The 25,606-nt window shown below is 39.2% G+C and overlaps 1 protein-coding gene across 4 annotated transcripts in view; it reads left to right on the top strand.

Moving 5' to 3' along the window:
- POPDC1 (popeye domain cAMP effector 1) overlaps window positions 1-19,356 on the top strand; it is a 58,479-nt gene extending 39,123 nt beyond the window's left edge. For 2 of the 4 annotated variants that reach the window (XM_031053962.2, XM_005154659.3), the window contains exons 4-8: window positions 5,815-6,002; window positions 6,978-7,086; window positions 8,984-9,151; window positions 11,450-11,591; window positions 19,049-19,356. In XM_031053962.2, coding sequence (XP_030909822.1) covers window positions 5,815-6,002; window positions 6,978-7,086; window positions 8,984-9,151; window positions 11,450-11,591; window positions 19,049-19,173 — 732 coding nt within the window. In that variant the 3' untranslated portion in view covers window positions 19,174-19,356. Of the gene's footprint in view, window positions 1-5,814; window positions 6,003-6,977; window positions 7,087-8,983; window positions 9,152-11,449; window positions 11,592-14,953; window positions 15,171-16,677; window positions 16,782-19,048 lie in introns of those variants that run through there. The other 2 variants (XM_034060317.1, XM_034060318.1) reach the window with 2 other exon arrangements.
- Window positions 19,357-25,606: the final 6,250 nt, after the last annotated feature.

The raw sequence follows: 25,606 nt of genomic DNA, 5'->3' as shown, positions 1-25,606 counted from the left end.
TTCATGAACAGCAAAATTGTCATAGTTCAATTTTAAGTTTCCTCTTTCCTGTTTGGCCAGGTAAAACCTCTGGCACATAGGTCATAGCCATTTAAAGCTGACCTTTATAGATGTGCACACTGCTCTTACAAAATAGCTTTCTGTGGTGATAAAGCTTTCGGCATCAGCATAGTGCAATCAGTGACCCTAGCTTTATACTCCAGTTCTTGAATGGAATGAGTGAGTTTGCAGGAACAATCTTCCATGTGAAAACTTCCCAGATGCTCATTCCGGTGAGTCTGGAGTTTCTACTAGAAGGAAACAGCCTTAAACCAAATGTCAGTTCTGTTGATTGTAAAAATTAAATGACTAAGCCTTGACAATCTCAATAATTTTGGATAGAGAACAAAGTGAAATCATGAAACCACCACCACAGATGCTTTTATTGAATCTCTCTTTTTCTTCATCTTCTGCAATGTTGAACTGCTTCCTAAAGACAGAAATGTGTAGGAAATAGAAACAGTAAAGTGTAGGAGGAATATTGAATCATTTTAAATGGGAAGTTCTCTACATAGGCATTGGCTGTTTTCTGAGGTAGTCTCAGTCATATTCTGATACTTGTCCTGAAACACTACATTGTTAAGGATAAGAGTGCTCCCAGAAATGAAAGGCCTCTAAGAAGAAGCATGTAATACTCAAGTATAACAATTAAGAGTACTCTCAAAGAGTACAAGTAACCGTGGTCTCTGCTTCTGTGACAGTAGCTTTACATCACGAAATAGGAATTGGAATCATCTTGTTTCACTTCATCCATCTCCATCCAGAGTGATTCAACCCACCCACTCAATATCTGTTTAAGATGTGACAATGCCATCCTTCTTCAGTGGCTAGAAAACAAACCTACACAAACACTAAATTATTAACCTAGTGCTGCAGTTGTAGGTGAGATGCACTTCATTGCTGCTCTCTAGCAGGATCAGGAAAAAGAAATCAAATTGGTTCATACCAATCTAAACTGGAAAACAATGGAGAACTGGAGTCTGGCTATCAAAAGGTTTGTATTCCTACGATTGCAGGTGTAGTCTGGGAGCTGGGGGTACTCAGCTTCTCTGAAAACTGAGTTCTATATAGCTAGTAAATTATGTGGATTTAAATCATAACTGAAATTATAAGGAAACAGGATAATATAATATCCAAAACAATATATTAATTTATTTGTTTCAGACTATAATCAACAAGCTTACTTCAAGTGATGCCATGTCTTTTTGATGCCTGGTAGTAATGCATTTTAGCTGTCTTAACACATTCTGTTTGTTGTGAGCTTGAAAGCTATTTTTAAGTGCTTTTCCTATAGAAAGCTAGAGAAGGGGGGGAAGATCTCAAGAACTCATTCTGAATGAGATTTTCTGTCTGCAACTGTTGTATTGCCTATTTCAAAATGAGCTTTATTTAGACGTCCTCACAAATTACGTTTTTAAGGATAGAAAGCAATGAAGAATAATCACAAGTTAGACATATTACAAAATAAATAATTGATATGTTCATGTTTTAATTATTTATTTTATTAAATGGAGCATGCAGAATAGCAGTGAGTTTCTTTCCCGTCCAGAAGATCATTTCTGTGGTCTTGACTCCTTAGAGCAGATTTGGCTTTTTTAGTCTGAGTGGAAGCTGCGAGAGCCTAATCAGTATCTCTACAGAGCTCTGACTCGAAACTCTGACAGCATCACAGAATTTTTCAACCACTGCTGAACAAAATGTTACACCTACCCATATGGCTCATTTGGTATATGACCCACAGGCATGACTGGAGGAGCAGTGAGCTGCACTTGCAAGAAGTAAATAGCCTGTTATGAGGGAGACCAACTAAAGCGTGTCTGTGGTGTCCACCCTGATCATGCTTTACGAAAGTGGTTATGCCTGCTTTCTCTTTTAAGTATTACACATTAGAAGAAGATCATGAAACCTGAATTACACACTAGTAAAGGGATTGCATTAATGCTCCAGGGCCAAATCCTGCCCTCATGTCTGTATGCATTGTTTTGGATTCAGGAATCTTGATAACTATTTAAATACTCATCTGAGAAAGGAATTTATCTTTCTTTGAGTTACAGTGGTCATATATAGAAAGAGGTGCAAATTAAATTGGTATGGCTGTGAAAAATGAGGGAGAAAAACCTACTGGCAAAAGGTCTTTGACTTGACAGGTATATGAATTGTGTTTTGAAATCGAACACTTTAGGGCAATCCCCAACACAATACAATTTCATCAGTTTAAATTTAGTCCTTGTTCTGTCCATGTAGATGTTCTCTGAGGTGTTAAAGGTGGCAGAAGGAACATACAGAAAATTAAAAACCTGCGTTTCATATAAATGTAGTCACTAGTGTAAGATTGAATTAGTAATTGATTCAGTGGGAAACCAGTGTAACTTCAGGTCAGGTGACACACTGGGCATATTAAGTCCATGAGCCCTGAATGCAGGTACCTGCAAATCCTGACGTCACTGTGAGGCCATTCCTAACAATCCTTGAACAATGGAAGTGACCAGGAGTGGAGGAAAGCCAGTGCCACGTCCTCCTTAAAGGAAGGCAAGAAGGAAGACCCAGGGTCCTGTCAACCCACTTCAGTCCCTGAGAAGGTAATGCAATCACTAATCCTGGAAACCGTTGCATTGCACATGAAGGACAAGAAGGTAATAGGAGCAGTCAGCATGGATTCACCAATGAGAAGTCACATTTAACCAACCTATTGACATTCTGCAAATAAATGACTTTCAGAACAGATGACAGAAGAATGGTGAATATTGTCTACCTGAATTTCAGTAAAGCTTTCAACACTATCTCCCATAAAGTCCTCTCAGAGAAGCTGTGGAAGTATGGGCTGGATGTGGACACAGAAGACTGATTGCATGGCTGAGCTGAGCATGGTAACCAGGGGTATGCAGTCTAGTTGTAGGTGTGTAGACTAGCAGTGTAGCTTAGGGGTCCAGGCCAGGGCTGGTTCTGTTTGACATCTTCATTAATGATCTGGCAGATGCGTACCCTAGTGACACAAAACTGGGAGGAGTGGCTAATAGACCAGAAGCCTGGGAAGCCATCCAAAGGGACCTCAGCAGAGTGGAGAAATGGGCCAGCAGGAATCTCATGAAATTCATCAAGTGCACAATCCTGCACTAATGGAGGAACAACCCCATGCGCCAGCATGTGCCAGGGACTGACCAGCTGTAAAGCATTTTTGCAGAAAAGGACCTGCCAGGTCTGGTGAGCAAGTTGAACCTGAGCCAGCACTGTGTCCTTGCAACAGAGAGGCAATAGTATCCTGGGCTGCATTAGGAAAAGCATTGCCAGCAAGTCAAGAGAGGTGATCCTCCCCCTTTGCTTAGCACTGGTGAGATATATCTGGACTGCTGTGTCCATGTCTGGGTTTTTCCAGTAGAAAAGAGACCTGGGCTTAGCCAGAGAGAGTCCAGCAAAGGGCCATGAGGGTAATTAAGGGACTGAAGCATCTGTCCTGTGAGGAGAGCAGGACTGTTCAGCCTGGAGAAGAGATGGCTTGGGGCATCTTATGCATGTGTATAAATACCTGAAGGGAGCTTGTAAAGAGAACAGAGCCAGGCTCTTGTCAGTGGTGCCCAGTGACAGGACCAGGGGCAATGAGCACGAACTGAGACACAGGAGGGTCTGTCTGAACATGAGGGAACACTTTGTTTTGCTCTGAGGGTGACTGAGCACTGGCACAGGTTGCCCAGAGATGTTGTGGAGTCTCTATCCTTGAGAATATTCAGAAGCCATCTTGACATGGACGTGGGCAACATTGCTCTAGGTGACCTTGCCTGAAGAGGGGTATGGATAAGTTATCTCCAGAGGTCCTTTCCAACCTCAGTCATGCTGGGATTCTGTAGCTTTATTGTTAACCTTGTCTGAATGTTTATATTCTAGCCTTCTTTGGTCCTGATACCATTTCTGGGCAGCTGTGAATTTATAGGAGTATGGAGACATGTCTCAAAATGATGATAAAGTCATTCAAATTATTTGAGTAGGCAGCAATTCACTTCTTATTGATGCTTGTTGAAACATAAAAAAAAATCAACACTTCAACACCGTTCTGGCCAGTAAAGGTACACAGGTACTGTACACAAAGTTAACAGTAAGTTTGGATATGTGTATGGAAAAAAAATTCTCACAAGAATTTTATATGTTAAGCCCTTGAAAATAAGTATCTGCATGTTCCACATGGAGATTGTATAAAAATCACAGTGGTTCATAAACTTGCTTCCAGCTTTTGTAATTTGAGGCTGCCTGGATAAAAAGTGAAGTCTGTAGGTTTGGGATATCCTTTTGTTCAGCTTTTGTGGAAGTTTAAAGGCTGAGAAGTCACAAAATAACAGCAAGATCACAAAAGCAGCCGTCTCTCTCAGGTTTAGAAATTTAATAATGAAATGTATACCATTTCTGTGGGATTAACATCTCTGCCCACAGGATTTTCACTGCCAGAGTGATTCCTATGGTGTTCAGTGGCCCATATGTGCAATGGACAACATCCTGTGATTGAGCTGTCTATAAATTACTCCAGATGTTGTTCCACACATCCATAAAGTTTCTGCCTCATCTCAGTTCTGTATCTAAATAAACTTGAAATGTAACAAGGAAACCTCAAAAAACTTTCCACTATGCTTGTTGTACTGTTTTGCACGTGCATGTAACTCTACTGAGAAGAGCTAAGGGAGGATTTTTGATATGGAATACATGTATCCCTTAGGGGTGAAAGACAAGTATTTTCACCCTATAATGCTCTCCTGAGGAGGGAGTAGTAGGTACCTGACAGATTGAAGCTTCCATGGGCCTTGAACAGCCTAGGGCTTCCCATGATCATTCAAGATTTGCCACCTTCTCCAAGCACAAGGTAACCAAACGTGACTCCTGGGTTCCTGTGCTGCCTCCTTATCTGCTCCCCTGGTTTTAATATTAAAATACAAAACGATCTAGGAAATGGTATAAACTTGGAATAGTCTCATTTGTTGAAGTGGTGACTCTCTTTCTTCTTTCCTGCCTTTTTTCTTGGTTGTTTTTCCTTGTTTTCTGTTCTGTGTATATTTTATCTGTTCATTATCTGATGCTTATTGTTCCCATTTGTTTTCCTCCCCACAAATATGCAGACTTTGTTCAGGCTGCCTCTGCTTTCAGGGAGGCTAGGACACTGTCTCATCCCCTGCTGCTTTCATTCAGGAAAGACTTACAGGCTTGGGATTTCAGCCAACATCCTTTCTCTCATTGCCTCTGCCTGAGTTTGGGTGGGCTCCTAGTTGTGGGATGTTCAGCTGGCAATGTTTTTTTGTCTTACTCATCATGTGTGGTTTCAGTATGATGGGTTTGGTTTTTAGGGCTTGCTTTTCTACTGCAAGTAAGCCAAGAAGCTCAGGGATGAAAGGGACTCCAGGAGAGCCTGAGAGAAATAGCCAGAATGAGGTGTGCATGTGGTGTAAAAAATGCAGGTAACCTACTTTTATTTTCCCTGTGTAATTCTGGGCCAAGTCCTATTTGCTGTTACATCAACAGAAGTCTCAGAAGACTTCTTACGTCTGATTTAATATGTCACTTGGATGGACCAGCATTTTAAAGCAGCAGTGTGCCAGCTTGGCTAGTTTTAAGATTTTGGTCACTCTGTCATAGGCAGTGTTTGTGGATAGATGTCACACGTTTACCACTTCTTCCCTTGTCTGAACATAACAAAGACAAAGATATTCCTCAAACATAGCAACTAAAGCATGCATCCAATCTTACCCTTTATAACTTATGCACCTGTGTTTTTAAATGTCTTTTAATTTTGCATTCTAGATAAAGATAGAGAAGGAGCTTAGCAGCCTTTACAAGAGAATGTTTGAACCTCTCCATGTGCCTCCAGAGCTCTTCCAAAGACTAACTGGACAATTCTGCAACATTCAGACTTTAAAAACAGGTCAAGCCTATGCTGCAGAAGATAAAACATCGGTTGATGATAGGCTAAGCATCCTGCTGAAGGGGAAGTAGGTTCTATAAAGCTTTGTGTTGAATAGATTAGAAAGTTACTGGGGTTTTGTTAGCTTTTTTTAGTGTTACTGGTTTTAGTACATGATGGTCTGTAGCCAAATAGTCTACAGCCAAATAGTCTATAGGTATAGACTATTTTGTGACACTGTTTTCAAATTACAGTGATGTCTCTTACTGGCAGCATATTATGTCTCCATTTGTGTGTGCAGCTGCATAGATTTAGGGAATTATATTTGTATAATACCAAAGGCAGTGTATTCCAGGACAAGCGAGAGATCTGTTTGAGTCTTAGATATCTAATTCATCTTCTCAGTGAATTCTCAGGTTTCAAAGTTAAAAAATGTTGTGCATGAGGAAAGGAAAAAATATCCTTCCAAAGGAAAAAAATATCCTTCCAGTAGACTTTAAAACAACAGGCCTGTTGGGATTGATTCATTGCACATGTACATACAAGCAGAGAGAGGCAGGTGCACTGCCTAGAGGCTGACAGGACTGAGGTGAGAAAGAGTAAAATAAATGCCCATGGCCAGGCAGTAATCTTGAAGTTCTTGCTAAGTTCTGGCCAATATTTTAATCAGTTTCTGTTGACAGCAGCTTCATATGTCAGGCTTCATAGTTTTTCTTTTGAAGTGATCAGCTGCTTATTACTGTAAAGCTAGTTATCTAAAGGAAGCCTGATTCTGGTCTGGCTTGATAGCCAGACCCTGCAGGTATCTTTCATTTCGAATAACAATGTTTTCAGGATACACACCACGTTCAGCAACTTGAACTGGCTGGCAGTTGGTTCTGCTTGGAATTAGTGGAGGTTTAGGTAGAAAACAGGGTAGCTCTGGGGCTGATATACCAGAAGATGAACATATTTTTGCTTGTTACCTACTGTTTTACCATCATCAATAATCATATCCAGATTTAGATTAAGTGAATCAATCCCCATGACTTTACAACATTGCTTCATACATTTTTATTTCCAGAATGAAGGTGTCTTATCGAGGGCATTTTCTGCATAATATTTACCCCTGTGCCTTTATAGATTCTCCAGAATTTCGATCAACGCAGATGAACCGGGGTGAGAAATTCCAGGTACACTTTGGTTTAAACATCATTAATTATGAGCTGATGAGATCATTAAAAACAGAGTATAAATTTTATCAACTGTTTGACTGGTGTAATTTTGATAGCTTTCTAGCACTGGTATTTTATGATAGATCATATCAAGAATAACTTTTAAATGCTGCAAAACAGTATTATGGAGGTGTTTGCTGAGCAGTCTGGCTTTTGATGTTCTGTTCTCTTTTGATGTTTCCAAGATTATATTGTGTTACGAGATTACTCAGGACAAATAATATCAGAGATAGTTTTACTGGAAAAAGAGATGATGTAAGCAATCTCATCAGTGGTTCAGAAACTGAAAAGGAAAAATAATTATCGTAATATTTGATACTAAAATGAAAGACTAAAAATTCAGGCACTAGTAGTTTGAAATTGGTATTTATCTAAACATATTAATGATTCTGTCCTTTTGAAGGCTGTTAAAGCAACATAGCTGAAATAAATCACACTATTCTGAAAAAAAATATTCATATGGGGAACATTAAGGGTGTATGTTTCTAACAGTGTAATTAGGATATATTGTACTGTAGGTTGTGGGGAAAAAAATTAGTATTAAAGAAGTTTTTTTCCCATAGTGCTGAAATGGCTGGTTTGCTACCTCTTACAATTATGTTCTTGAACTGGGTATGTGTAATAATGACTAGACTGTGGCTGACTGGGTTGATCTACCCTGGTACCCTGGCAGAAGGGGAGGGAGAGCAATGTAGAGTCTAAAATCAGTGACTGATGTCGTATGTTCCAGTCAAATAACAGACTTAATGCCAAGGAGAGAGAATTGTCCAGACATACTCATTTCGCAGCAGTGAGGCGTCCTCTTGGCATAGCCCGCGTCTCTTGTAAGCAATGGGATACAAACTGATCCCTGGGAAGGGAAAATGCTCATGCCTGAACTTCTGCCTGCCTCAAACATTATTATAATCTGGTGCTGTATACGTCTTTCACTCTGAGTGCTACTCATATAAACACTTTCAGTGTTACTATTGCAAGAGGACACGGATTCAATCTTAAGCACCCCATATGCTGGCATATTCCTTTTCAGCCTGAGTGCTTATATTACAGACCATGAAGTTAAAATCCATGGATACATTCCTCATTATTTCTTAGCCTTTATATGCTTTTAATTTTTTCAAAGGTAAAGTTTGTTTGTCATAGCAGAGAGCTCCTGAATTCTTCATAGGTGACTGTCATCATGTTGTTTGGGATCACTGAGTGGTGCAGGTTACCATCGCCATTGTCCTTCGCCAGCACAGGGGGAGAACCTGTGTCCAGCCTCCCTGCGTAGGGTGGAAGCTCCTCTGTAACTATCAGTAGCTGAATTATCAGTTACTGAGCTAATGGAGCCTTAACTCAACTGCTAGAAGGTGGTACTTGTGGGATCAGCAGGGCTGACAATGAAGAGAGAAAGATGAAAAGATGTTTTTAACTCACTAAAAACTCTTTGATGGAGACCTTTGGATTATACTGGTTACTCCTGTTTAGTGACAGCAACTTAAATAAAACCAAGCAACATATAGGCCTTTTGGGATGAAAGTAGTGTCATCACTGTAGGACTGACTTTATATGTAAATCTTCTCTGAAATAAATGCTTTTACATTTGTGAGAGATTTTCCCCTATTATGTCCCCCTAAGTTTTCTGACAAACAAACTGGACAAGCTTATCAGTTAAAAAATATGATAATAAATATCTGAGCTATTTTACATTTGTAAAAGTAATATCATGTTCTAAGGAATACCAAAATGATTTATGCTTTAAGAGTTATTGTAAGTGCAGGCACAAATAAAATGGTAACTTATTTTAAAGCATATTTAAATATGCTAATTTTAAAACATTTTTAAATGTGCTAATTCTGAGCATGTATTTTCTCAGGTCACCATTATTGCAGATGATAACTGCAAGTTCCTGTGCTGGTCCAGGGAAAGGCTGACTTTTTTTCTGGAATCTGAGCCATTTCTTTATGAGATCTTTAAGTATCTTATTGGCAAAGATATTACAAATAAACTCTACTCGTTGAATGACCCAACCTTAAATGACAAGGTAAGCAACTGAGGTTTTGTTTGGGAATTTTCCTCCTACACACAAACTTATTGTTGTTTCAATTTTAGACCCTCTGAAAGCACCTTCTTTTAACCTGCTGTGACCAGCTACTGAATTCACACTTGCTGCCTTTTAGTGCCAAAGTATGAGTGCAGTATTTCTGTTAGCAGCAATATTGGTTAAAGTTAGCACAATCATGTGCAAAAAAAGATTAATAACTGAGATTCAGAACTGGTTGGCTAGTGCAAATATTTCTAGCCAACTAGGAGACATGATGGCATAAATGCTTCATCCTGGATATTCTTTCTCATTAACAAATGGATGCCTTTGGACAAAGAAGCTTCGGGGGGTTTTCTTCAAGAATTTGCTTGCATATCGACAATAAGTTGATATGATGCAGTTAGCGGAAGGAAGCATGAGATACATATATAAAAAAATATAAATACATATGAAGACATATATAATAAATACATATAAGGTGATAATAAATATACTCTGATGAATTATAAATGTAATTTCAAATTATATAATATAGATAAATATATACATATAAAATATAATTGCGTATAAAATATTCAGTGGTCTCAATATAACTCATTCTTCTTTGCATGTAGAGGGAGCGTGTTTTAGGTGTCACAGTAAGTGGCCTGGGTGTAGCCATGGATAGATCAATTATCTTGGTTTATTTTCATTTTATCTTTTTATTTAGTTACATGGCTTTTCAAGATTTGATTGGTAACTCGGCTGATGGTGGTTTTGCTTGGGCTTTTTGTTATTATTATTATGTAGTGGCTGTAGGGTTCTTATATAAAAATTATTTGAAAAACTTTCACTGTCATTTAGGAAAAGTTTTATAATTTTGTAATACAGTATTTTCATATTCTGTCTGTATTGATTTAACTCATACTACCTCAGAGCAAAAATCCATTTCATCAGACTGCCCATAATTATGTATATATGTTAAATAGTTATTTATGTAAAGTTGTGAATTTAATAGTTTTTATTTTTCATGAGAACAGCCACATGAATTTAAGATTATTGTAACTGTTTTATCACTGTAACTTTTGAAAACGAGTTATAAAAATGAAGAGTGAGTATTTGGGAAATTTGTACTACCTTTGTCTTCTTCCTCAAATGAAAATCCTGTTGCACAAGCCCTTCCTACAAAACACAGGACAAATTCTCTTTCATTTCCCAGTTGCCAGCACTTTATGCACATGTCACTTCTCACAGGGTTCATTGTCAAATACACGTATTACTGATGTCTTTAATGCTTTCTAACTCCTGACAATCTCAAAAGAAAATTATGTGGTTGACTCCTGTACACAGGGTACATGCAAGGGGACATGCAAGAGAACAACTAAAATGAGTATAAGTTGTTCATAATCAAGATGATAGTAAAAAGATAAGAATATAAATTCATTGTATTGGAAATCCAAAAAGCATCCATTTATTTATAAGGAACCCTTTGATTTTATCCTACCTAAGGAGTTTTTCACTGCTGTTGAGAAAATAGTCATTCCTCACCATATGAAATAGGATTGCAATGCGTGACTTTTAAAATTCAGTAAAGTGGAGTTATCCGTGATGCTCTTGTCATTCATTACTGCCTGCACATACCTAAAATAGCATTCTGACTTGCAGTAATACTTAGCAGGGTACAATGTATGGTTCCTTATAAATATTATAGTAAAAGACTTCTCAGAAAGACTACTCACAGCAAATGGAAGCTCCTGAGACCATTTTCCCAGCAGAGGATAATGTTCATGTGATGCATTTAATCTGTCTTCAGTAAAATCAAGAGCCAAGTGATCATCTACTAGGAAGGAATGACATGATGAAATGAAAAGCCAGAAAAGTGAACGAATTTCAGTAAAGACCTAATTGCTAAACTGTATATATAGCATGCTAGTTTGTTTCTCAAGGAGGTCCAGGCTTATCATAAAGGCTGTATTTTAATTGCAGAGCATCATATCTAAATAATGACTTACCAAAATAATAAAAATCAACCTTTCTGTAGGAAAATACATGAAAAGTCCAGTGCAAAACAGAATTAAAATTGAATAATTAACCTAAGGTTTCATGCTTGTCAATGCTCTAGTGCCAGTGTATTACCAGCATCTTCTGTTTTCATTTAAATCAATATACTCTGCATAGAATCTTCTGCTCTAACTAGTTTCTTGATCCACAAATAGTCATAGTTGAGGCCAGAGCACCTACTACAGAGGAAATATTTATAATTTCAATTTTAAGTTGCTTGATACCTTTTTTAAAATTATAATTGTTTACTCTTTTTAGGCTTCAAAAAAGATTGATCGACAGCCTAGTCTTTGCTCACAGCTCTCTGTGATGCAGATGAGAAACAGTATGGCCAGTACCAGTGACAGTGAGGATGGCTTGCAGATGTTTCTTCGCGGGACTTCCTCTGCATCCTCTCTTCGTGAGTGCTCAGGATAGTTTGTGCCAGTTTGAACACAGCTTGGTTATCGTTAGAGATGATTGCAGAACTCTTATTGCCTTCAGTGGGAGTAGACTGTAGCTTTTTGAATGCTGCTGCACACCAACTAAGTGGAAGAACTTAACTGTAGGAAATTCATATGATGCATAAGGCTTTGTATGCCAACTGAAGCTACCTCATGTAGATACTGGCAAAATCCCCAACATGTATTGTAATAATTTTTGGCATAATTTTAATGTGTAGATATAATATGGAATGTTTATATCAATGTTGCAGAACTGTGAATGTACAGTGCCTGTCACAGGAGTATCTTCTTTGATCTGTGACTGGTGCTTGTAGAAATTAAAATCCCAAAACATTTACCCTCAACAATTTGGCACTTTGTGTTTCCTCCTGAGATAGTTGGCAGTCTGGAGAAATGTGATATACAAGCATGACTTAGATGCCACCTGGAAAATCCCCAATTAACCTGTCAGGCTCTTCTCTCCTGTTTTTTGTATGACAGGAGTAGTAGGGAACAGCGAAAATGAGGGGAGAAACTATGTATGACCTTTTTGCTTCTGCTCTTGGAATTTATTCCTTTATAGAACCTTCTGAATTATTTTTTTCTGGGTTTTTGCAGTTGTTTATTTTTAATTCTCCTGAATCTGAACTTCAACAGTTACCTGAACTCTGAAAGCAGCTTTTGAACAAAAAACAAAAAAACCCCAGAAGATGGCCAATTTTCTCATTTGCCACAAGCAGTTAGTTTGAAATTTAGATTTGAAAGAATCATACAGGATTGTTTATTTTGATTTGGGAAATATTATTATTTTGTAATTAGAATTCAAAGGGAAAAAATCACTGCCAGTTATTGATTATGGTTAAACTCTCTGCTAAGAAGATAAAGTGTTTTAAAGTATTTGGACTTTTCAATTTAATTATCTCTTTTCCATTGTATTCCTCACAGTTCTTATCTAGGAAGTCTTTCAGACTTGGAGGGCCTATCTGTTTTCACTCCTTAACATTGGTATAGACTGCATGCCCAGATAGATGGAAGCAAAAGCCCTGCTAGTGTTTTTCCTGCTAGAATGTCGAGGATGACATCTAGGATACAGTCTGATGAAAGTTCCAGTGGTGTTTTCTGTATTTCTCCTCTGCTCCCTGAAAAGCCATTTAGAATCACAGAACAGTTGAGGTTGGAAGGAACCTCTGGAGATGGTGTAGCCTAACCCCATGTTCAAAGCAGGGTCAGCTGGAGCAAGTTGCTCAGGGCCATGTCCAGTCAAGCTTTGAATATTGCTAAGGTGGACGATTTCACAGCTTTTCTGGGCAGCCTGTTCCAGAGCCTTACCACCTTCATGGTGAAAAAGATTTCCCTTATTATAACTCATGACTGTTGTCCTCTGTTCTTTAGTGCATGCCTCTGAGAAGAGTCTGTCTCTGTCTTCTGTATACCCTTCTATTATATAGCCCAAGACAACAGTAAGGTCACCTGAGGATCTTCTGTTTATAAGGCTGAATCCACTCAGTTCTTGCAGCCTCTCCATATATGTCACGTGCGCCAGGCTTTGACCATCTTGGTTGCTCTCCACTGCACTCGCTCCAGTATGTTCGTGCTTTTCTTGTATGGGGAAGCCCAAAACTGGACACAGCACTCCAGATCCTGTCTCACAAGTGCCAAATAGAGGCGATTAATCTCTTAAATTGACCTGCTGGCTATGCTCTTGCTAATATGGCCCAATATATGGATGGCCATCTTCACTGCAGGGGCACTCTGCTGACTCATATTCTACCAGGACCCCTAGGTGTGTTTCTGCAAATCTGTTCTCCATCCAGTTGATGCCCAGGCTGTACTGCTTTTAGGTCTGTCATGTCCCAAGTGCAGCAGTTCGCCTTTGTTGAACTTCATGTGGTTTCTGTCAGTTCTTTTCTCTGGTGTCTGAAGGCATGTTCTGACCAGCCACTCTGCCCTCTGGCCTGTCAACAGTTTCTCTCACTATTTGGCTGTTGTCTGTGAACTTGGCAGAAGTGCATTCCATCCCATCATCCAGGTCCAATATGTTGAACATTATAGGCCTTGGTATTGGCTCTCAAGGGCACTGCTGGTAACCAACTGCCAGCTGGGTTTTGTACTGCTGTTCACCACCCTCTGAACTCAGCAGTCCAGTGGATTTTTCACCCAAGCTGCAATCCATGTATCCAGTCAATTTCTCACCCATGTGGTTAAAGGGTTTGATGTCAGGCTGTGGAGGGTCATGTTGCAGTCCAGGTAAACAACATCCACAGTACTACATTCATCCACAGAGCTTGTCACCTCACCACAGAAGGTGGTCAGACTGGTCAGGCAAGATCTGCCCATGGTACGTCCATGCTGGCTGCTGCCAGTCTCTTTTCCATCCTTCATGTGCTTGGACACGGCTTCCAGAAAGACAGGCTCCATGATTTTCCTGGCAACTGAGATTAAGCTGATAGGCCTGGGTATAAATTCCCTGGGTGCTTCTCCTTGCTTTTCTTGAAAATGGTCATGACATTGGGGTTTTTTTCTGACTGCCATGACCTTTCCAAGGTGATAGAGAGGGATCTTGCAATTGCAACAGCCAACTCTCAGCACCTTGGATGCTGTCCATGTGATTCCACAATCTTGTATATGCCCTGTTGACTTAAGTACTTCTTAACTTGGTCCAGCTTTTCAGTAAGTCAAGCATCACTCTCCCAGTCTCTACCACTAGACACAGAGACCTAGGAGGCTTCAAAACAAACCTGTAAAGTAAAAACTAAAGCAAAAAAAGAGTGAATATCTCAGCCATTTCCATGTCACTAGGTCTTGTGCCCCACTGAGCCATGGTCTCAGTTTCCGTGGTCCTCCTTTTGTTGCGAATGTATTTATAGATGCCCTTCTTGTTGCCCTTTACTAGATCCAGGTCCTGCTGAGCCTTGGCTTTCCTAATTCCGTCCTTGCATGCTTGGACCATATTTCTGTACTCCCCCAAGCAGCTCATCCCTGCTTCCACCTTCTGTGTGTGTGTGTTAACGCTCTGTCAGGACTTTCTTGTTCATCTATACCAGCCTTTTACCACGCTTGCTCAACTTTCTGTACGCTGGAACGGACTCTCTTTGTGTTTTGAAGAAGGTGTCCTTGAAGATTAGCAATCTGTCTTCAGGTCCCTTTGCCCTTGTAGACCATGTCCCACGGGTTTCTGCCAAGCAGAACCCAGAGCAAGCCACAGTCCCTTGTCCTTAGGTCAAGAGTTATAACTCTACTATTTGTCTTGCACACTTCTCAGTATCTTAAACTCCACCAGCTCCTGGACACTGCAGCCATCAGTCTTCAGCTCCCTCATGAGTTCTTCCTTGTTCATCAGTGACAGATCCAGCAGAGCAACTTCCCCCGTTGGCTCACCAATCACTTGTGTGAAGAAATTGTCTGCTGCGCTATCCAGAAATCTCCTGGACTGCTTGATCCCACCTCTGATGCCTTTCCACCAGATACTGGGGTGGTTAAAGTTCCCCATGAGTACCAAGACCTGCGATCACGAGGCTTCATCCAGTTGTCTAGAAGGCTTCCATCTACTTGTTCTACTTGATCAGGCAGCCTGTAGCAGATACCTGTTGTGAAGTCTGCTGTGTTGGTCTGTTCTTTGATCTTTACCCATAGGCTCTCAACTGGCTTCTCACCTGTTCCACAGCAAAGCTTCATGAAATTGAAGTCACTCTTTTGTTCAGAGAGCCTTTGGACAAATGTGCACACTCAGAAGCCTGAAAGAAATTGTAAAACTGTGTTTGTGCAAATAGTTGAAATTAAAATTCTCTTTCAGGCTTAGCAGTAAAACGCTTACACCAGTATTTCAGCTTTGGGAAAAGTAATCTAAATGCATGACATGTTCAGCAGTAATTTCATTAATTCCTAAGATGCATCCATGCTTAGCACATACTTGATAAATACATATTTCTCTGTTTACTTTTCCTTGGTTTGTGTACCATATTTTCTGGTGTATATTTTTTTTTGATGTTTTTTCCCCAAAAGACTTTTATGCTCTGAAATTGCTTGGTCCAGCAGCAGCTGGTGTAGTTGATACTGCCATTGCCACCACCGCACTGGCAATGATAGGTGTGGCAGGCTCCCAAGTCCAGTGGTTCCTTTACTTCTGGGGAGGCAAACGGGTTATTCATACAAGCAGTGTATCATACATCCCAAGAAACATTGTCATTTGTCTCTTCTTTGCATTTTGATTAATGCAAGATTTCTGACTTCTGTAAAACGTTGATAAGAATTCTTGATGAAAGGTTATTTATCTCACTAAACTGTAATGCTTCAATCTCTCTTTTTGCCAAGATAGCTTGTTTTTTATTCCTGGGTACTGTCATTGCCAATGATGGGTTTGCTGCTAAGGTGAGCTCTGCTTAAATATTTGTATTCAATGTGGATTGTGGCCATGTATACACTTTTTCTCAGATCACAGGGAAAACTGAACAAAAAAGGCTGCCATTTACCTTACCACTGTTGTGTTTTCAACTTTGGTCTGCTTTTTAAGATTCAGTATGAGGTATACACTGAGGCTTAAAGTCTCTGTATCCTCCTTCTGCAATAAGGCATTTCTTTATTTAAAAACAAACAAGCAAAATCCAAAACCCCCAGAAGTTTTGGTGAGGAACATATGGGAATTACAGACTTTTTTTTTTTTTAATTAGAAGAAGAAATTAATAAGAGAAACCTATCGGTGCAGGAATACTGTCTTGTCATTGCTAGGGGATTAATTGTTGTGTGGACAAAAGCTTCCCATTACAAATATAATATTTGACTACTAAACTACAAATACATCTTATTCTCCTAATTTCCATATTCTTAAAAAATTGAGCATTTATATTTTGCATAATCCAAACTTTTTAAATGATGCTTTTATCTGTGCTACAAATAAGCTTTGACTCATTGAAATCAAGAAACTGATATAAATCTTTTTTCAAAGTGTTTAGTACCGAAAGGGTGAAAAATACTGATTATTAGGTCCCAAACTACAATTACTAACAAAGCTGTGTTTTGCATTTAATTAACTAAGAAACCCAACTAACTGTTTGCTTTTATATTAAGGAAATAACCAACAAGAGTTCTATAATGCTTATGGAGTGAGTCGTTTGCAGCATGATGTTTTCTGTTGATAACATCACATTAACTCAGCGAGCATCCTCAAAAAGGTATTAAAGTGAGGTTTCTTTATCATATGATACTTGTGCTTGATATCCATGATCCATCTATTTGTAATTTATTAGTAAATGAAATTGATGTATCTCTTTTCCAGAATTTGAATTAAGCAGAAATAGTTCAACCTGACCAAAGGGTAGCTTCAACTGACTTTCAGTTCTTTAAGAAACATTTCAGTATTAGTACCTGTTCCATAATTCTATTGCTCGATAGTAATTCCTATTCCTAGTAGTGATACAGTCTTTTTCTATGCTATGTGGTTCAGATCACTCAAATCTGCTGGTCTGTGGATCTGTATTTGCAAACCTCTGAGCTAAATAGAGATGTAAAAAGGTTTTGTTTTAGTAACATTTTTATTGGTATTATCCCATTATGTGTGTACCCTATGTTATACCCAGCTTGTGGTTAAAAGCAGGATTAAGTTTCATGGGAAATGCCATTTTAATAGGTATTTGGACACAAATCCTTTAGAGAGGTGTATGGAAAGCCTGGGTTTAAGGTCTAACTTCAATCTCTTGAACACTGGTCCAATGCTGGATAGAGGCATCAGCAGACAAGTTTTTTTGTATTTGGAGAAAATGAGGGCATAATTTACCAGTACTAGTCCTTATATTGGATCCTGTTGAACAGGCGTATGACTTCTTACTTCTGGAAAGAACTAAACTCTTTTAAACAGAAGAAAACAATTCTAAAATGGCAATAAACTTATAAAAAACCTAAAAAAACCCAACCCAAAACAACAACAACTAACTCAGTATTTTCAGACATCCTTTCACCTTTGAGTGCAATTTGTTGGTGTCTCCCAGCAAAGTCAATCCTGTATCCAAGCGCACCTGCAAACCTTGGATTTAGACAATTAGATGATCTAGTCATTACTTGTTTAGGCCATAAAAACCCATCTGTGTGAAATGAAGTGCTTAACAATTCCAGTAGTTAAAGATGTGTTTGAGTAATCTTTTACCATGGCAGTTAAATTAGTTTTTGAATGTCAAAAGAAAATTCTAATACTTCTTAGACATGGAAGTTCTAAAAAGCTAATTCCAAAGAGTGCTCGTGTGAATGTGACTTAAAAATACAATAATACAATAACCCACTGGTCTTGCCTATAAGCTGTATTTTGTTCTCCTTATGCAACACAAATAAGTCCTTCATAAATAGGCTTCCTTAGCAGAGTACTTTATATCTGATGAGCTTTTTCTAAAGTCATAAGAATAGCTCTGCAAGAAGAGTATGTTATGGCTAGCAGTATTTTTTTCAAGAAAATCTGAATTTTTAGCTTCTATACAAAGTTAGACAGGTCCACTACCTCTTGCTCTTTTCCTCTCAAATGGTATTTCAAAGGTTTACCTAATCTTTTTGGTCATCATACACTAGCTGTTTACAACCTTGTGCCACTGTGGTGTTTTTTTACTCCAGAAGAAGGTACTGGGAGAAAAAAATGTTCAAGTGCATATGCAATTTCAGAGTGAACAATAGAAAATAAACCTGCTTGGCTGATGTCAAGGGAGTTCTCTGGTTTAGCCCTCTTGCTGAAAACTTGACAACAATAGAGGTAGGTTGCAGCTACCTCTGGAGCACAAAAACTCCTTTTAATGTCTTACCAGCAATAGCTGTGGTGTGCACCCTGCTCTGGCCAGCTCTATGAATTGCTGCTTTTCTAAAGGTTTTCCTTGGAGAAATGCAGTCACTGTCAGTCGAAAGTGACCTTCACTTGTTAATCTTGTTTTCTTTGTGGTTCTTTATGGGGGTATTATATTTTCTCTGAGTTTTATATTATCATGCTTTTAAGGCAGTTAGGGCTGTGATCGTGTATCACCTGAGGTTTGCCTAGTACACTGAGGAATTCTTTCACAGCCAAGGCAAGCATGCAGGTATGCTTTCCCTTTGTACTTCAGGCAGGCCTTCATGGTGTCATTTGTGAAGAAGAATTAGTGGGTGAGTAACAGTGAGAAAACAATTGCCTAGGGGCATGGCATTGGTCAAGCTCAAGAAGTCAGGATTTGCCCTGAATCTGGGGAGAATACTGTGCCTGTACCTGGCCAAAGGGTTTGAACCTTGGACATGTTGCTGGTTCGTTGCAGCATGGCTGTCCCACATCTAGGATTTCTTGATACCTGTGGTCAAATAACAAAGAAGCCTTCACTTATAAAATCATCTCATGAGGGAGCTAGGACAGGATTACCAGACTGTGTACTAAATAGGTGTATATAGTAGGTGTATGTCGTAAAATTAATTCATAATTTCTCTGTAACTGTGACAGGCCCAGGCCGGACATCTCCCTACCTGAGGACTTCCACAAAAATGAAGCCAATAGAAGAAAGTGTTGAAGATGATGTCTTTGAAGCACCATCTGCTGATAAGCTCGAGCTCCAGCGGCTGTCTTAAACAGATGTGTCCTCAGGTGTATCTGGGTTTGCCCAAAGCTCCAGTGCAAGAGGAAGAAGCTGAATTTGAGAGGAATCTGAATGGTAAAACCACCTCTCCATGTTTGATTTTGCCACATCATATGTCAGTGGCTTCTAGATGAAATGTCACATTTTATTTCTAAATAAAATGGGTAAAAACTTGTGTGGGTTTTATTTTTGGTTTTGGGACATGGATAGCTGGTTTATTTCTACTCTTGCCACCATAAATTTGGTATTAAGTGGCTGACTAGCCTCAAAATTCTAGAGATTTATTCCATAGAGAATATCACAAATTTCATTTGGTAAGTTTCTTAGAATCCCCTATCTTAGTGTTTTTCAATGGGAGATTTTGAAACTATGTTTACAAAGCCATGTTGCTGTTACCGTCATTGGTGTGAGTCTTCTGTGAAATAGTACACACACTCTTTTGTACCTTTTGGTAGGTACTTGACTCTAATTCTGGTGTTTCCCAACCTGACTGCTTGACTCTACAATTATAATATTTACTTCAGTTTTAATTTTTCTTGGACAAATATTTAAATATAATGCTGCCTTTTGAACCTTAACTTCTTTAGATAACTGTATTACACTGAAATCTATGTTGTTCTTGGTCTTATCTGTGGAATGATTGAGCTATTATGAATTAACCTTTCCACACAGCAATGTGTGAGGTACCCATGACACCTGATGTAGGGAAATCAAATCATACCTCAACATTGGGTAGCTGCAAGTACAGTAAAACACAGTCTCATGTTGGGAAGCTTTGGGAAGCCTTTATAAGAGGCACTTGTATTAGTCCTGTCTGTAATTTGTGGAGACACATAGATGGTACCTGTATTTCTGTGCTTTGGCGATTCTTGAAATTTGTCATGTACAAACAGTATATTTTAACTAAATATAACAAAGAATGGATTCTGTTCCATTTATTGAGTTGCACAACACTCCACTATATACAATAATAGAGGTTTGGCTTAAATTTTTGAGGAGTCAGAGGTGTCAGAATCTGGATTTTGCTGATTTGTTTCACTTCATTTTATTTCTAAATGTATCCTTGCGTCAGCCAAGTAATTCTCTCCTCAAGTGCATGCAGTCTCAAAACTTGCAGTTAAACAACTGCAAGTTTGAGCTCTGTTGTCAGCATTCCTGCTTCTGTGAATTTAAATCCAGTGTTTAATATTACATCAGTATGTCTTGTGGTTCAATCAGTTTTGCATTATTAAAAACATCACTCTGAGGTGAGACATACTTACTAATTTATATAAATAAGTGTAAAATACCTTTAGGCCACTCATCTGCAAAGGACAGCACCCTGTCTCACTCCTAAATCATGTGGAATGAGCTTCACATGGGGCTGACCCAGCATCTCTTCAGCTGCACCTCATTCACCCAGGAGCTTGTGTACTCCTACTCCAGAAGGTAAATCCACTTTGAAGAACAGTAATTCCAGTCACCAGGAGAGGATTAAAAAAATCAGCTGTAGCCCAGTGTGTGGGAAGTCAGGTATGTAAAAACTGCTCCAGTTCAGAGCTGGGGAACCTCCAGATCTCTGTTAACATGAAAAGAGGTGCTAGTCACTACCCACATCACATTTGTACAGGTGAAAGCCAGCTCTCAGGTTCTACTCTGTGATGGATATTTGCAGTAAATAGCAAGCTTAGAACAGGTCAATTCAATGATCAAAACTATTTCAATAATATGAATGTAATTTAGATACCCCTGTTTTTTTTAATGGTCATTTTATAAAGAAGCCAAATGTATTTGAATTTTTTGTTTGTTTCTTTTGGATGGGCATGCAAATACTAAATGCTCATTTCTCTCTTCCTATACTATTTCCCTTTAAGAAGTAAGTGCAATTGAATTATAATCTCCTAATTGAAAATAGTCTACTTTGATGTACGCATTAGAAAGCAAAACAAAGATGTAACAAAAGAGGCACTTCAGTAAAAAATAATGGAACAGTAGCAGTGGTGATCCAGTTAAAAGGCAAGGGCTCAGTTCTTCGGTAGATTTGGTATCTAGGTGGAGCCTATTGCAAAAGTAGACACTCAGAAAGTATCTTCACATGTGGAAGGCAGCAATTTCCAGAGCAACGTTGTGCAGGACAGGTCATAGATACACTCACAAATCATGTGGATGGAGTTTCAGGAAGTGAAATTGTAGCAATACATTTTAACCTTATTACTGGAATTACAGCAACAGTTACTTTAATTGTTTTTCAGAAAGGCAGTCATAGGAAGTGCCTGGGAGTGAAATGTTTTTCTGTCTCTACTGCCATGTTGGCTACAGCTGCTTCTGATTAAAGGGGAATGGGTTCTAAGTACTTAAGGGATTAATAAGAGAAAAGAAACCATCTTAATTAATTAGCCCTGACATTTAAACTTCCTGAGAGCATCATGATGATGATCTGAGAGTCATCAGAGTGTGCAGAGAAGCAGTGTGAAAGCAGAAGTTGCAGGATTGCTCTGTATTGATTGCAGTTCTGTCTCTGTATGTTTAGCAGTAAGGAGAGCGCAGCAGAGTGGCTCAACAACTTGACAAAAGATGGGTTCCTGTTGGGCCACTTAACAGAGATAAGTGCTTTCCTTTGGATAAAGTTATGACTACAGGAGGAAATGGAGCGTTTTCACTGACCTTAAATATTAGCTGAATTTTAGTTCACAAGAATAGTTACTTGGCACTTAATGAACAGAAACTCAGTTACAAATCTGAGTAACCTATAGCTATGCCATGCCTGTGTGTTTGTCAAAGCCTGAGAGCTTTCTTTTCCAGAAACCTCTTTAAGACCCATAAGTCAGAGCTCTAGTAGAAATTAGGGCTTTGCACAGGGATGGGTGTAAGTTGTGTTACAATTTCCGGGACCTACTGTAGCTATCAGACACCTCAAATGAATCCTGTCCAGCCACTGCAATTTACTGTACTTGACTTCCTCCTTAACTTTCTCCTAGGGGATTAATATCTGTTACAGCCACATCCTGGTTTCCTGTGCAAAGTGCTTTTGGGATAACAATTCCCCATCATCCTTTGTAGCAAAGAACAAATCAAAAGCAATGCCTCTTGACATGCATCCACTTGTGCACTATTCCGTCAATGCTATTGTGTCCACTGTTACTCAGTGCTCTATTATATTCAAGGAAAATGAGGAATTTAATAATAGTACAGACACTGTCTGCTGAAATACTGTGATGAGAAACTTCTAAGCATTTAAATGCTGAGGAAATTGTGCTTTCTCTCTCTCATTTGCTTTAAAAGTAATTTCCCCGATCCCACCATCCCCTGGAGTTTCACACTGCTTTTTTTTATTGTCCAGTGTCCTTGAGCTTCTCTCCAAATGATGCAAAACACACAGCAGCAGGCAAAAAGGCTTATTACTGAAAGCATGAAGCAAAGCTGGTAGTGTATATAATGCTCTAACACAACAAAAACACTTCTTATTCTATTAATGTGGAGGTGACTTAAGATGACAGGTTTGTTTAGGTAGAAGTAAAAGAAAACGAGGCAACTATCTGATTGTAGTTCCTTAGACTGGGAAGGTTCATGTACTGAACACCATTATTTTTGTATTGGCATTTTCCCATCACACCTCCATCACCATTTCCCTTTTCTGAGGCACACAGCATTGGCCTCTACCAAAGCACCCCTGGAACTGAGCTATGAGCTGGGCTAGGGAAACAGGATTCTTATCTCCACGTGGGAATTACACTAGGATCTGGAGCAATGGGGAAGCCCAGGTGGAGATGGCTCATTCGTTTGGCTGGGTGTGGGAAGATGGGAGTGAGCTCAGCCAGCAGGAGTAAATCAGCAGATGGGTAGAGGTGATCTGTCTTCTCAGTGCCTTGGAGTTGAGGTGGATTGTCCTCTGTGCCTGGAAGATACACTGAGGATGTGTTTGTGGAGTTTGCTTTAACTTCTGTTCCTCTGACACGCTTCTGTGATGGCTGTAGGCTGGGGAGAGGTAAGCGATCCTGAGTGCAGGGTGAGCAGCCTGTATGGTTCCTGCAGTTTCTGCACCCACAGGGGTTTGCCCTTCTTAGAGATTCAGCCAGATTTAGTCCTGTGTTCCAGCTGATATTTCGTCCTTGTAAGTGTAAGGAGGAATTGCAGTGATGTGATTTTGTCTAAAATTAAAAGATGCTTGGTGGTAAGGATATAAAATTTGAGGTGCTCCTCTGGAAACACAATAGAGAAATGAAGCTCACACAAGCATTGTGGGGCTTGTCTGTCTGGCTGTCTCTTTCCTGCTCCCTTCAGTCTTTCCTCCTGTAAATCAAATCTGGTAGTAGGGGCAATTGTCAAAGGAAATTTTATTATGCTTCTTTGTAGGCTTTTGTGTGCTCACCACTAAGCCCTATAATTAGCAACAGAAAAAACTTGCATTGACATGTTAGCATTGTATTTGGAGGAGTAACTGTCCATTAGATTACTGCTGCTTTTGACTTACAGTATATTGAATTGAAAACGGTTTTTATGTGCATAAGTAGAACATTGTTGTAAAATACCTTACAGAACGTGAAACTTTAAATCCTTAATTAAATGTCAACGGGGAAATCATATTACCTAAACAGGACAAGAGTAGTGTCTGTTAAAAATGCGGGTTTCCCTTCTCCTGGTGTGTCTTGGATATCTTTTAATTGCATAAAACTAGCACTATGAGTTCTTTTTGAGCAGACAGAAGAAGAAAAAGACCAAGAAAATACATTTTTAGTATGTTATTCCCACAGAGCTTGGGATTCTTCTCAGTGTTCTGCAGCAAATGGCTGCTCACTCTGCTGTCTTGCCCTAGAAATGGGGGTCTGAGCCTTTGCAGGTGAAAAGCCAACAAAGATCCCTAAATAACATTTTAGAGCGAATCTGGGATTTATTTTTATTTTATTTTAGTGGGCTGAGAACCCTGGTTTTCTTCACAGAACAGACAATACTTTTGGTTCATATTTACAGTAACAATATTTGGTAGCATATTTAGTGTGTATCCTAAATGGCATGTGAATACATAGGTGGTATGTATCCAGGGGGTATTACCATGGATCCACTGAATTATAGTAATTTAAATCAGTCAGTTGGAACTAATTAGTTTGTCTACAAGCTGTTTATGCATTTGGTTCAAACCAGTTTATTTTCACATTCGCTGTCTTAATGGATGGAGACTCAACTAAATTTTAAATCTTATCTCCACTAATCATAAGCATCTCAGAGGACCAATAGCTTTCTGAACATTACCTTGAAGCAACAAAGAGAAGTGAACTGATAACTCTGCTGCAGTACTTTGCCATTGTCAGGGAAGGTGGAGCTGGTAGGCAGCATTATGGCCAACACTGTTCCTAAAATGCTTCTAGATTACACTCAGCCAGCACAAATGTTTCTTCCAGTACAACCTGATGGCATGACCACAGCTGAACTCTGACTGTCAGAGCTGTAATAGAAACAAGTTCTGTGTGAGAGCACTCTGGAATTTGTGCTGTTTTGCTCAGCAGAAGAGAAATATAAAAATCCTCATATTGGAAGACAAGAACGCAGCAAACAGCAGCCTCTGCTGGGGAGAAACCTCTCACACTTTTCTAAATGCTGTCAATGTCAGTGGGGAAGCAAATATTGGAAAGGGGGAATTGGAAAGACAGTGATTTTGGAAAGAGTGATTTAGCGAAGACTGTGGAAGCGCATGCAAGCTTCAGGCTTGATGATGGGCCAGATGAGCTTAGAATATGTCCACGTGGTGTCCGAAGTAAGTGATGGAGGTAACATTTCTCTAGGCTGGGGTGAGCAAGCATAGTTATGATTGAAGACTTGGGGTAACTACTAAAATGAACAGAATTGTTTTGGTAACTGGTAGATCAGTAGGCGGCCCCTGCACAACTTCACCAGAAAGCTATTCCTGCTAAAGGACATAGCAACAACAGTATACTACAGGCAACAGTGCAACTTAAATCTCAAATCTCTCTTCCTGCCTCCAGTTTTCCTCTTGGAGATGCTTTCTTCACCACTCTGAGTTAGATACAGTAGAGGCTGCTGACTAAAGAGAAGGGAAAAATCAGTTGTGCAGTGAGTAACTTATTCGTGTCACGGAAAGAATGATCACTACACTATTTGTGTCTGAAGCAGTTGATCAGGGTTGTGTTCTTGCTCAGTATCATATTTATCATGCCATACAGTGCATTTAGAAGTACTAAAAAGTGTTGACTGCTGAAAGTAATGGAAAACCTCAATAAAGTCAACCTGAAAAAAGAGACAATGTATGTAAACTGTATGCAAGACAGTTTAATGGCTTCTCGAGTGGGGAAAAGATGATTTTTTAATTTTTTTTTCCAAAGAGGGAATTGTTTCTGGAGAACTTTCATGGTCATCTGGCACTTTCCAGCACTAAACTTCAGTCTGGAAAATCAAACCCTCTTCAGTGTGTTCTCATACTCCTTTTATTTTCC

Source organism: Melopsittacus undulatus, chromosome 3, assembly GCF_012275295.1.
Source record: "Melopsittacus undulatus isolate bMelUnd1 chromosome 3, bMelUnd1.mat.Z, whole genome shotgun sequence".
Classification (NCBI taxonomy): Eukaryota; Metazoa; Chordata; class Aves; order Psittaciformes; family Psittaculidae; genus Melopsittacus; species Melopsittacus undulatus.
This window is presented reverse-complemented; position numbering and strand designations above follow the sequence as displayed.